This window comes from Sorex fumeus, unplaced genomic scaffold (genome assembly GCF_029834395.1).
Source record: "Sorex fumeus unplaced genomic scaffold, SorFum_2.1 ptg000002l, whole genome shotgun sequence".
Lineage (NCBI taxonomy): Eukaryota > Metazoa > Chordata > Mammalia > Eulipotyphla > Soricidae > Sorex > Sorex fumeus.
The window spans coordinates 33,129,221-33,141,410 of record NW_026606059.1 but is presented as its reverse complement, the minus strand read 5'-3'; the positions used below and the strand labels follow the sequence as shown (position 1 = coordinate 33,141,410).

At 42.1% G+C, this 12,190-nt stretch overlaps 1 protein-coding gene across 3 annotated transcripts in view; it reads right to left on the bottom strand.

The window, feature by feature from the left end:
- The window catches only part of ARMC1 (armadillo repeat containing 1), a 57,493-nt gene that overhangs the window by 17,252 nt on the left and 28,051 nt on the right, over positions 1 to 12,190 (bottom strand). For all 3 annotated transcript variants that reach the window (XM_056109965.1, XM_056109960.1, XM_056109957.1), the window contains one exon: positions 5,566 to 5,657. In XM_056109965.1, coding sequence (XP_055965940.1) covers positions 5,566 to 5,657 — 92 coding nt within the window. The remainder of the gene's footprint in view (positions 1 to 5,565; positions 5,658 to 12,190) is intronic.

Here is a 12,190-nt window from a genome sequence, read left to right as displayed (position 1 = left end):
GTATCTCGTCAGCACGGCAAAGCCTGGCAAGCTACCCATGACATATTCGATATGCCAAACACAGTAACAAGTCTCACAATGTTACTGGGCCCGCTCGAGCAAATCAATGAACAACGGGAGGACAGTGCTACAGTAATCAAAATGATGAGGGGGCCAGAGAGACAGTACAGTCAGTAGTGTGCCTGCCTTGCATTCACCTGATCCAGGTTCATTCCCCTAGTCTGAGACTGCATAAAGTCCTCTCTAAGCCATGCCAGGAACGACCCTGAGCACAGAGCCAGGGGTAAGCCCTGAGCACCATCGGGAGTGGTCCAGAAACCAAAGCCAAAAAAAAGTCAATAAATAAATAAAATAACTTTATGATTGACTCTCAGACCACTAGAAAAGAATTGAGAGTCCATAAGCGAATTCTTAGATACGTGACTAGTTTACAATAAAACTGAAAATATAAAGTAGAAGAAAAGTATCTACAACAAATGATACAGAGAAAACTGGTTAGCCACAGGCAAAATATATATATTATTTTGACTAGTATCTCATACCATATAGAAAAGTTATTTCAAAATGGATTAAGGGACCAGTATAGAGGGTAAGATGCTTGCCTTGCATACGCTGATCCAGATTTGATGTCTGGTGCTGTGTATCCTGAAGCACTCCCATCAGTATATACTACTAATGCATACATTTGTAAGATAGATTAATATCAGCTTCTCAAAAACAATAAAAATTCAAGACCTCAAAAATGAGCATTTTTAAGAATACCAAGAAAACAAAGAATGAACAATGGGTATGTGTCGTTATAGAAAAAAAAATTAACATGAAAGAACTTTTGGAATATTTAAGCTTTTCTTGAGCAATTTCCTGAAGAATGAATTTCAATTAACTAAGAGATAACTGGGTAAACTTCAGAAAAAGAACCTGTCAATTAAAACTAAAAGAAAGGTGGGGACGAGAAAGAAGAATATAAGTGTTCTAATAAAATATAAAATATATATATTGTCACTCACTGTCATTGTCCCCCCATTGTTTAACGATTTGCTCGAGCAGGCACCAGTAACATCTCACCAAAAATTGTGAGACACCTTGTTACTGTGTTTGGCATATTGAATAGTCACGGGTAGCTTGCCAGACTTTGCCATGTGGGCGGCATACTCTCGGTAGCTTGCCAGGCTCTCCGAGAAGGGTGGAGGAATCGAACCTAGGTCGGCCACATGCAAGGCAAACGCCTTACCAATAATTTTTTTAAAAAAAGTGAGAAGAGAAAGAAAACTAGAAAAAGTTCAGTGACTGACTCAAATTCATAGTAGGTAGGAGTCAAAGAAACTATTAAAAAGAAACAAGAAAGTTTATATATGAAAACAAGCAACTCAGGCTATTTCAGAACAAAGCAACCACTCTAAAAGACAAATCTTCCTTAGTAATAGAAAAACATTCAGAATAAAAGAACACACATAGAGAAACACAACCACTAGAATATAATACACATGATAGCTATAATAAAGAGTTGAGATAAAACAAAGCAGTCATTGGGGCCAGAGCAATAGAAAAGCAGGTAAAATGTCTGTCCTGCCTGTGGCCAGTGGCCAACCTGGTTTTGATACCCAGCATCCTATGGTCTCCTGAGCACTCCCAGGAGTGATTCCTGAGTGCAGAGTTAGGAGTAACCCCCGAGTATGGCCTGGGTGTCACCCAAAAAGCCAAAAAAACAAAAATCCCAATCATAGCTGTCACAGTAATTAACATTAAATAAGCTTAACAAATTCAAAAACACAGTTTTAAAAACCACATTTTCAATTTGACTCACAAAGACATTGCACAACATAGTAAGACAGTGCTACAACACAGTAATTCAGAAGCAAAGAAAAGGTAAATCCAACTCTAAATCAAAGCATTAACATAATAAAGGGCGCTTTTTAACCCAAAGACATTCCAAAATAAATACATAACTCAAGAATATATATTTACACATAACATATAGAGTGAAAAGCGATAAGGCAAATGTGGTAAAATGTAAGATTTGGGGACTCTAAGAATACTTGTCTTTACCACTTTTCCTTAAGTTTGACATTTCAATCTTAAGTTTTAAATGTGTGTATATAAGTACACACACTTATTTTAACCAAAAGATTTTAAATGGCATTATGGATTTGGGGGAGGATATGGGGAGGTGCTTAGGGGCTATTCTTGGCTCTGTGCTCAAGGGACCATATGTGGTGCCTGGGATTCAAACCCAGGTGAATGGGATGCAAAGCAAGTGCCTCAATCCCTTTTCGATCTCCCTGGCCCTATTTTTTTTTTTGTTCCCTTCACATTTTCTTATTTTTATAAATCACACACTGCATACATACTTGCAACCAAAAATTTTAATGACATTTAAAAAAACAGAACTAGATTAAAAAAAAAAACAAGCATAAAGAAATGAAGTACATTTCTTTTGGGAGAGGGGTTTAGGCTACACCCAGTGGTGCTCAAGAAACCATATGCAGTGCTGGGAATCAAATCAGAGTTGGCTACATACACAGCGAGTGCCTTACCTCCTGGACTATCTCTCCAATCTAAAACACATAATTTTCATCTAAGATTTTAGCAAGAATAGACCACCACTTATTATGGAATTGTTTCAAAATCTCGAATTTAGGAAGTTCTCCAAATCAAATGAGTTATTTTAAAGTTGTGATGCCACATTTTAATAAAGTAACTTTTATTTATAGTTAGATAAAACTACATTTATGTTAGATATTCACAAGAGCTTTTATCAAGTATATGTTATTCAGAAGCATTACTCCTGAAACATCAATTAACAAATGTCTTAAACTGGATCTAGATGTTCTTCTAAGTTGACATTTTGAAAAAATTCTCTTCCCAAAGGAATCCAAAACTAAAAATAAATTGGAAAAAATAAAAAGATTCTTTCAACTTCTAATGACAAGTTTTTATTTATGGAAGAAATTAAAATTAGAACATAATGCCAGATTTACTCTGACAGAGAACTCAAAATTCTCTTCAGAACTGAAAAGTAACATTGACTCTGAAGTCAATCCAACTGTCCCTCTGAAAGCAAAAGTTTGACCTCAACACAAAAAAGTTCCTCATAAGTAGTATATTTAAAAACTTAGCAAAGGGGCCACCAGAGCTATAGTACAATGGGCAGGGCACTTGCCTTGCATGCAATTGGTCCGGGTTTGACTCCTGGTACCACATAAGGTTCCCAGAGTCCACACAGAGTAAACTCTGAGCATTGCCCCAAAACCAAAATAAACAACAACAACAACAACAACAACAAAATCCTTACCAAATATACTGAGATAAAAGTGACAACCTGAGAATAAACAACTGTTTATTTCCCATTTGAAGAACAACCTCCACTGTTCCTACCTACTTCTAAACTTTGTATACTTGTCTCCCCTTTGATCACTGCCAGATGAAAGATTTCTCATCAGTCACTAAGGCAGCATCCCTCCACAAGAGCTTTTCTTTATTCTGTGAATCTTTCTGTAGTATGCAAATATCCTTCTAATCCTTCCTTAGTTGAAGAGTTCTATAAAAAATAATAAATAAATAATAGTAGAACTGCCCAACTCGGCACAAGATATGACTGGAACTCCATCCTCACTGGTTGACTGTAATAAGGCAGTCACAACCAATAAAACTATCAGAGTATATGACATGATTTTCTGTGCTGTAACTTACCAAGGTAGCTTATGCAAGCATGAGGTACTAATTATTTCATAAAATAGTTCAGTTAGAAGAGTATAATTCAGTCACTGTATCTGGTAACACAGATGTCAAAACGCAAAATAGTATCCAAGTAAGTAAGTTTGCAGTACTAGATGAGTTATGCATATACACAATACATATAACATGTATCATGGGGTTGGAGACTTACACTTGCCTTGTGCCTGGAGTTGGATACCAGGTACTCCAAATGATTTCCATGAGCTCTTCCAAGAATGATTCCTGAGTACAGAGCCAGGAATGAGCCCTGAACATCACTGGTTAGCCCCCCAAAACAAAACAAAATAAAAAATGCAAAAACTTTTCACTCTGGGCCAGATGTGGTTCAAAAACCAAAACCACAATCCCACTTTTCCTTTTGAATTTTTGGAAAATTTTATGAAGAACCCAAAAGAAACAAGTATATTGGGAGACCATGGGGAAGGTGCTGTAGAGATAGTACAGTGGGCAGGGTTCTTGCCTTGCATAATGTTGACCCAGGTTCAATCTCAAACACCAATTCCCAGCAAGTGACTTACCTGTACTATCTCTCCTTGCTCCATATATAATCTTTTTGTTTTATGTTTTGTAGCCACAGCTGGCAATGCTTGGGTTACTCCTGGCTCTGAACTCAGGAATCACTCCTGGTGGGCTTGGGAACCATATGGGATGCTGGGGATCAAACCCAGTTTGGCTGCATGCAAGGCAAACGCCCTACCCACTATACTATCTGAGTCTAATCCCGGGAGCATATATAGTCCCCTGAGCTCCATCAAGAATGATTCCTGAGGGGCTGGAGTGATAGCACAGTGGGTAGGGTGTTTGCCTTGCATATGGTCGACCCGGGTTCGATTCCCAGCATCCCATATGGTCCCCTCAGCAATTCTTGAGTGCATGACCCAGATGTGACTCAAAAAGAAAAAAAAAAAAAAAAAAAACAAGTCCCTGAGTACAGAACCAGGAGTTAGGCCCTGATAACAAAAATATGCCACGTATGATAACTATGGAGATATGCTGCTTAGATCTCTCTCTTTTAATAAAGAAAGAAACTTCAGTTCCAGGAAGTAGAGGTGTGAACACCTGTCCTGGGTGTGACTCTCTTCACATGATCCAATAGGCCAGTACAGCTCAGTCTAATAAGTCTCTCCTCCTGAGCACCTCCCAGCCAATGAATGAACAGCAGGGAACAGACAGGGCCATTTCTAATTGTCACCTGCCAACTCCCCATGGAGTGCACTAGAATCTGAAACTCTCTTCAGATTCTTCTCATTTCTTTTTCCAGATGTTCAATCTGTAGTGCAGATCTAGAAACTGTCCCTATCACATCTCAATTTACCCTTTTTTTATCTATTAGACCTTACCCTATTATATCCATTACCATTGTGAACTATTGAAGATTCTTATTTTCAAAACTATGCCAGTATAAACTGACTCTCAAACCACTTGTCTATAAAGATACAAGGAGATCCTTATGTTACGGCCACAGCCCTCATACATACACATTCTAACTTAAAAGTATGTTTTTAAGAGTAAGAGTATTTAAGAGTAAGTACATTCTGACTTAAGAGTATGAGTCTGGGGGCTGGAGCGATAGCACAGCCGGGTATGGCGTTTGCCTTGCATGCAGCCGACCCCGGTTTGATTCCCAGCATCCCATATGGTCCCCTGAGCACCGCCAGGAGTAATTCCTGGGTACAGAGCCAGGAGTAACCCCTGTGCATCGCCAGGTGTGGCTCAAAAAAAAAAAAAGAGTATGAGTATGTCTGTACATATTCACACAGATACAAAACCACAAGCCTAGTCGATTTTTTTACAGGTTAAGTTCCACTGCATTAGGACTACTGTACTTACTTCTGTATAACATTTTGCAAACTCAGCATCATACCCAGTTCTCCTTTCATCTTTTCTCTGTTAGCACGGCATTCTGCCAAGTATCGAAGAGCCTAGAGCAGAGAGAGTAATGCATTACTTCACCAGTCTAGACTATTTAAAATTTAGTCCACTATTCACTGTAAGCAGAAAAAGAAAAAAAAAAGCTTTTTAGAAGTAGGTTTTAATGTTATAGAACCATCTTTGAATGTGATCAACAGAACAAACCCTGAGGGCAGAAATGATCTTTTGAGCGGCAGTAACTGAATCTGCCCTTTGATAGGTAAAGTCCTAGCTTATCTGCAAGGTCAAAATGAGGTTGTTCTGGTTTTATTTTCATTTCACCTTCACAAGTATACAAGAAACTACATTCCACTTACTAATTTTTTTATTACTATTTTTTTTAATTTTTATTAGTGAGACATCATGAGGTACAGCTGTAGACTTACAAATTTTTGTGCTTGGGTTTCAATTATACAATGATCAAATACCATCCCTCCACCAGTGCCCATTTCCCACCACCACAGATCCCAGTATCCCTCCCACCCCCCATCCCCCCCACCCCACCCTGTCTCTGTGACAGGGCATTCCCTTTTGTTCTCTCTCTCTTATTGGGTGTTGTGGTTTACAAAAGAGGCAATGGGTGACAATCATGTTTGGTCTTAGTCTACTTTCAGCATGCTTCTCCCATCCTGGGAGGATTCCCCCAACACCCTTTATTTGGTGCTCCCTTCTCTTATCTGAGCTCCCTTTTCCCCTAGCATGTGTGGCTGGCCTCCAAGCCAAGGAGTAAAATTCCTGGTACTAATCTTGGCCATTCCTGGGTGTTAGTCTCCTATTTTGTTACTTTATGTTCCCCAGATGAATGCAATCTTTCTATGTCTATCCCTTTCTTTCTGAGTCATTTCACTTAACATGATACTTTCCATGTAGTACCACTTATATGTAAATTTCATGACTTCCTCTTTTCTAACAGCTACATAGTACTCCATTGTGTAAATGTACCAAAGTTTCTTTAACCAGTCATCTGTTCTCGGGCACTCCACTTACTAATTTTAAATAGTAGTCCCAAATCATCATTTCCCTTGATGTTTTTTATATACTAATTAAAATAAACCAACGAGGGTTACAAAGCATACAATTACTTTTGAGAATGAAAAGTCCTGTTTTAGAGGCCAGATAATAGAGCAGATACTTATTTTGTATACAGTGAACCTGGGTTCGAGCCCTGGCACCCTACACAGTGCCACAGCCCCACCAGGAGTGACACCTAGGGACAGAATCAGGACTAAGTCCTGCGCACAGCCAGGTCTGGTTCAAAACAACAAAAGAGCTGGAGAGACAGTACAGCATGTAAGGTGTTTGCCTTGCATGCAGTCAACCCAACCCAGGTGCATCCCAAGGAAAGGGAAGGGAAGGGAAGAATAGGGAAAGGGAAGAAGAAAGGGAAAGGGGAAGATGAAGGAAAGGAAAATAAAGGAAGGTGGGGGAAGGAGGAAGGGGAAGGGGGAAAGGAAGGTTAGGGAAGATTAGGTTCTAGTTTTACACTCACCTTTAAAATGTCTTTTGGTCTGGAGAGATGTTCAATGGTCTGAGTGCATACTTGTGGGGGACCAGGTTTGATCCCTGGCCACGTGGGTTCCCTGAGCACTGCTGGGTGTAAGCAACCGTCTCCCCCCGCCCCAAAACCTCTGGCTGCGGCCCAAAAGCAAAATATGGGCTCCCGCTCACAAAAATCTGTTTTAAGAGTAAAACCTGCTTCGGGTTCTTCTGTCTTAACATATACTTTTCCAAGTATTTCCTCCACGTGCTGCTTCTGAGGGGATGTGATGGAGCACTTTCTCTGTACACCTGAATAGCAGTCTCACCTACAGACCTCATCCCGCCAGTAATTCTCAGCTTATCCAAAATGTCCCATCCTCTCTGTGCTAAACCAGAAGTTCTGCATTCCAGTAAAAACTTGCACATTTTCTACAGATCCCCGTCATGTGAGGGTGGAGGCAGAAGGGGGAGAAAGGGGACAGCAGGCAATCTAGTTCATGCAATCAGTCGTTTCCAGTCTCACCTACATGAGGAGTAGCCAGACTGAAAATGGACCTGGCTAAGGAGAGAGACGACAACACTTTAAAAGCGAACACAGGGGCTGGAGCAACAGCACAGAGGGTAAGGCGTTTGCCTTGCATACGGCCGACCGGGGTTCGGTTCCCAGCATCCCATATGGTCCCCCGAGCACCACCAGGAGTGATTCCTGAGTGCATGAGCCAGGAGTAACCCCTGAGCATCGCCGGGTATGATAAATAAATAAATAAATAAATAAATAAAAGCAAACACAGGTCAGGTCCACTTCCTTCCTGACCCCAGGCAGGGCCCGGGCAGATGGCACGAAGCAGTACTTCTCATCCACATGCGCATGGCCTGGAAATCAAGAAATGCCAAAGCAACAAAGAGCAGCAACCAGCCAGGAGAGGCAGACGATAGAGCATCAGCAGACAGACCTGGAGGACACCAAGACAACAAGGGACAGCAGGGCTGAGGACAGAAGCTTCAAGAGAGCAGCGTGGATACAGGACTGAGAAGGATAGCTTTGAGGTCTAGAGATAAGACAACAGGAGACATGAAATGTCCTCATTAGCACAGTAACTCTCCTAGCCTAATAGAGTTAAAGTTAGGAACTCAAGCTTCGCAAACATCAGGGTTTTTTATGCTAGTAACTCAAGGACCCCCTCAGGAGCTAGACCAGTTCCAGGCTAACATACACACCACTTCCAAAGCTCCTAGTCATTATCAAAGATAAGGATCATCTCTGAAATCACAACTTCTACAATCTTCCTCTGACTACAATTTGCTCCTCTGAGGAGTTACTCCAAGACTTTCACTTCAAAACATAAAAATATTGACTGCCATGGGAACTGTACTCTTGCCGCAAAAAGGAGAAAAACAAACAAAGAGGACAGCTATCAAATGCACGTTCTCAAGCACTGAACAAATGCAGCACAGGACCCTGAGAGAAAAGAATGAGGCAAGTCTGGCAACTCCCAAGCTTTCTTCTGTGGAGGTGATTCTCAGAGTGCGATGCAGGGAGGGAAACTCAAAATGAGCTCAGGGGTATTGCTGAGTTAGGGAGTTAAGAGTCAGAGATCAGACTAGGGGAAGCAGGGAGCATAGTACAGTGAAAAAAATAAGTATCTGGTCTTTTTCCTGGCAGTGTTCTTAAAACCCTTAAGATTTTCTAAGTGACAGGAATGTCTTCTATTATTCATAAAAAGTCCCTTTGAACAATTCAGAGTTTTCAGTAGAATGACTTAAGCTGTACCCTCACACCCACCCCTGCCACCCCAAGATATGGTCAAGATGCTATCTGTTATGAGAAAGACTAGGTGATTAGTCTGTGACGTTCAGCTCCACTGACCAATGGGGTGAGTAAGATGGGCAGGAGACAGCTACCTGTGAAACCCTTGAAGGAGATTCCGTTTCTGACCTGGTGATAATACCCTTTGCAGTGACAAGTTCCTATATGCAGGAGGACCCCAGTCCCACCCCCACCTCCCACACCCAGCCCTTGTCCTGTGTACCTGTCCACATGTATCTGTATAACAAATGAGCAAATACAAGCAAGGAGACTTCCCATGTTCCCATGAGTCAGTCTGGCAAATTACTGAACAAGATTAGGGTTTTTCAGTTTTTCCCCCTGGTTATGGGTCTTATTTTTCTTCTTCTTTTCATGCCTGTAATTTTAAGTCATAGCACATCATAGGTCAACTGTTTGCCTTGCACACGGCCGGCCAGGCCAGCCTGAGCTCAATTCCTCCGCCCCTCTCGGAGAACCCGGCAAGCCACTGAGAGTATCTCGCCCGCAAGGCAGAGCCTGGCAAGCTATCCATGACGTATTCGATATGCCAAACACAGTAACAAGTCTCACAATGATGGAAATGTTACTGGGCCCGCTCGAGCAAATCGATGAAGAACGGGAGGATAGTGCTATACCAGACATTAAAAATTTCATGGCCTGAAGTTTGGGGTTTTTAGCATCCCAATAAATATTCTTGCTTTCTCTGGGGGAACACACTTGGCAGTGCTCAGAGCTTACTCGTGGCTCTGCATTCAGGGATCACTCCTGGTGGTGCTCAGAGGATGTGTGTAGGGTGGAAGATCAAATCTGGGTCAGCTGTGGACAAGACAAGTGCTTTATCTGCTGTACTACAGCTCCAGTTCCTGTAAATATTCTTAAAGATTATTCACTGGGACATCCAATTTACAGATTGGCAGACAGAAATACAGATGGCGCAGTACTTGCAACTGGTCTTCCAAGTGAAGGCAGTCTTGGGGATCTTTACCTTAAATATGGTAACTTCTGGTGCTAACTCCTAGTGACAGCAGGGAATTAATAAACACCCACTAGTGTCCACGGAGGATCAGAGAACTGACAAGTATCAGAAAATACCCCACAGGGCCAGAGTGACAGCACAGGGGGTAGCACCTTTGCCTTGCATGTAGCTGGCCCATCTGGGGTTCCATCCATGGCATCCCATATGGTCCTCTGAGCATCATCAGGGACAATTTCTGAGTGCAGAGTCAGAAGTATCCCCAGAGCATTTCCTAGGTGTGACCCAAACACAAAACAAAACAAAGAAGGAGGAAAAAAAAAAGGAGGCAGGTGGCTACAATTTGCAGAGCAAAGCAACAGAGGAATCTGAATAAGAGAATTCCAGGCACCTACACAGGAATCTATGAACCTCTGTTGGAACAGTGGCTTGCACAAGAGTAAGAGCTCACAGGGTTAGGTACTGTTTGATACCACCAGCCCATGGTGAAAAACTTCCCCCCCACACCAGAGGTATAAGAGAGAATCAGAGGAGCCTCTCTGGAGAGTGCTGATGCCTCCCAAAAACCAGACAAACTGCTTTGGACCCACAGTACAAAGCCAAAAAGCAATCTGCAAAGGATCACACTGTTCCCAAACTAGAATTTACAATAAGATTAAGAATGAATACAATGAATACAATGTAGCAATAGAAACTATCCAAGGTGAAATTTCATTGGGAGGCAGAGAGAAGTGAAGTTTCTGTGTTTGTTTTGAGCCTTACCCAACTGGGTGACTACTGCTGCATGAGCTGGAGGGATCATGTAGATCAGGGTATATAAAAACCCAGATCTCCTGCATGGTGCTCAGCCTCTAAAGTCATCTCTCAGGCCCCATCTCAGACCCCACAGTGAACATTGAAAAGGTGAGGCAAAAGAGCAATATAACAGTAACCGGTGGGACAACAGGAGGTATGCAACTTACATGTAATTGAAATTTTAGGAGAAAAGGGAGGAGATAGAAAAACATTTGAAAAAAATTATGTATAACAATTTCCCACATTTGATGAAAATCACAAACCCAGATTTAAGAAACCCAATAAACTCCAAGTGAAACAACAAATTCAAAAAACAAAACAAAAACACCTCTCCACGTATCAAGCACATAATAGACACTGGCTAAAAAGCAGTGATAAAATCTCAAAAGGAGCAGTGGAGATGGCTCGCTCGCCCATGCTTTACCAAGGGTTCTATCAGCAGCAAAAGCACCATCAAAGGGTTGGAGAGAGAGTACAGATAAAGTAGGTAGGGCACATCCCTTGAATGCGGCTGACCTGGATTCAAACCCCAGCACCCCATTTGGTTTCTAACACCGCCAGGAGTAATCCCTAGCACAGAGCCAGGAGTATGCCCTAAGTACCCCTGGATACGGCTTTATAACAACAACAAAAAGCAAAAGCACCATCAGGCTGACACCATCACAGCATGAAAGGTACCCAAGCATCAAGAAACAAACCCCAGAAAAAAAAGAGAAATCAGTATTAGATCTCTGGTACCTCGTGGACCCTGAAGCACTGCTGGGAGCAAACCTTGGCTTAGAGCCACAGGAAATGCTGAGTACTGCATACTGCTAGGTGTGGTCTTTCCCTCTACTCCCCAAACCTCAAAATATAAAAATAAACATATTTTCAAAGCAGAAAACAAAGCACTTCCCAAAGAGCTGGAATGATCCAGACGGGGCTGGAAAGAGCCCCGGGTGCATATGAAGAGTGCTTTCTGTTTGAGTGCATAGAGAATGGAGATTTCGAAGGGTGCACAGAGTCATTTCTTTCTTTTTTTTTTTTTTTTTTGCGCTTTTGGGTCACACCCGGCGATGCACAGGGGTTACTTCTGGCTCTGCACTCAGGAATTACCCCTGGCGGTGCTCAGGGGACCATTTGGGATGCTGGGAATCGAACCCGGGTCGGCCACGTGCATGGCAAACACCCTACCCGCTGTGCTATCACTCCAGCCCCACAGAGTCATTTCTTTTAGGCAAAATGAGTTTTGGAAGCTCTACTGTAAAAGGACTACACACATTCAAAAATTTTTTTGTTTATCTGGACTGGGGGAAGGAGCACACTTCTGGCAGTACTCTGGGGTCACTGAGTGAATTGAGGATGGGGACCCATGTCATGCCAGGGATCAAACTAGGCCACCGCACATACGAAGTATGCACTCCAGCAAGCTGAATTAGTTACCTAGCCCCAAAATAATTTGTAGTTTTTGTCATCCCAGTGCTGGGGATAAAAGCCAGAATCCCACGCAT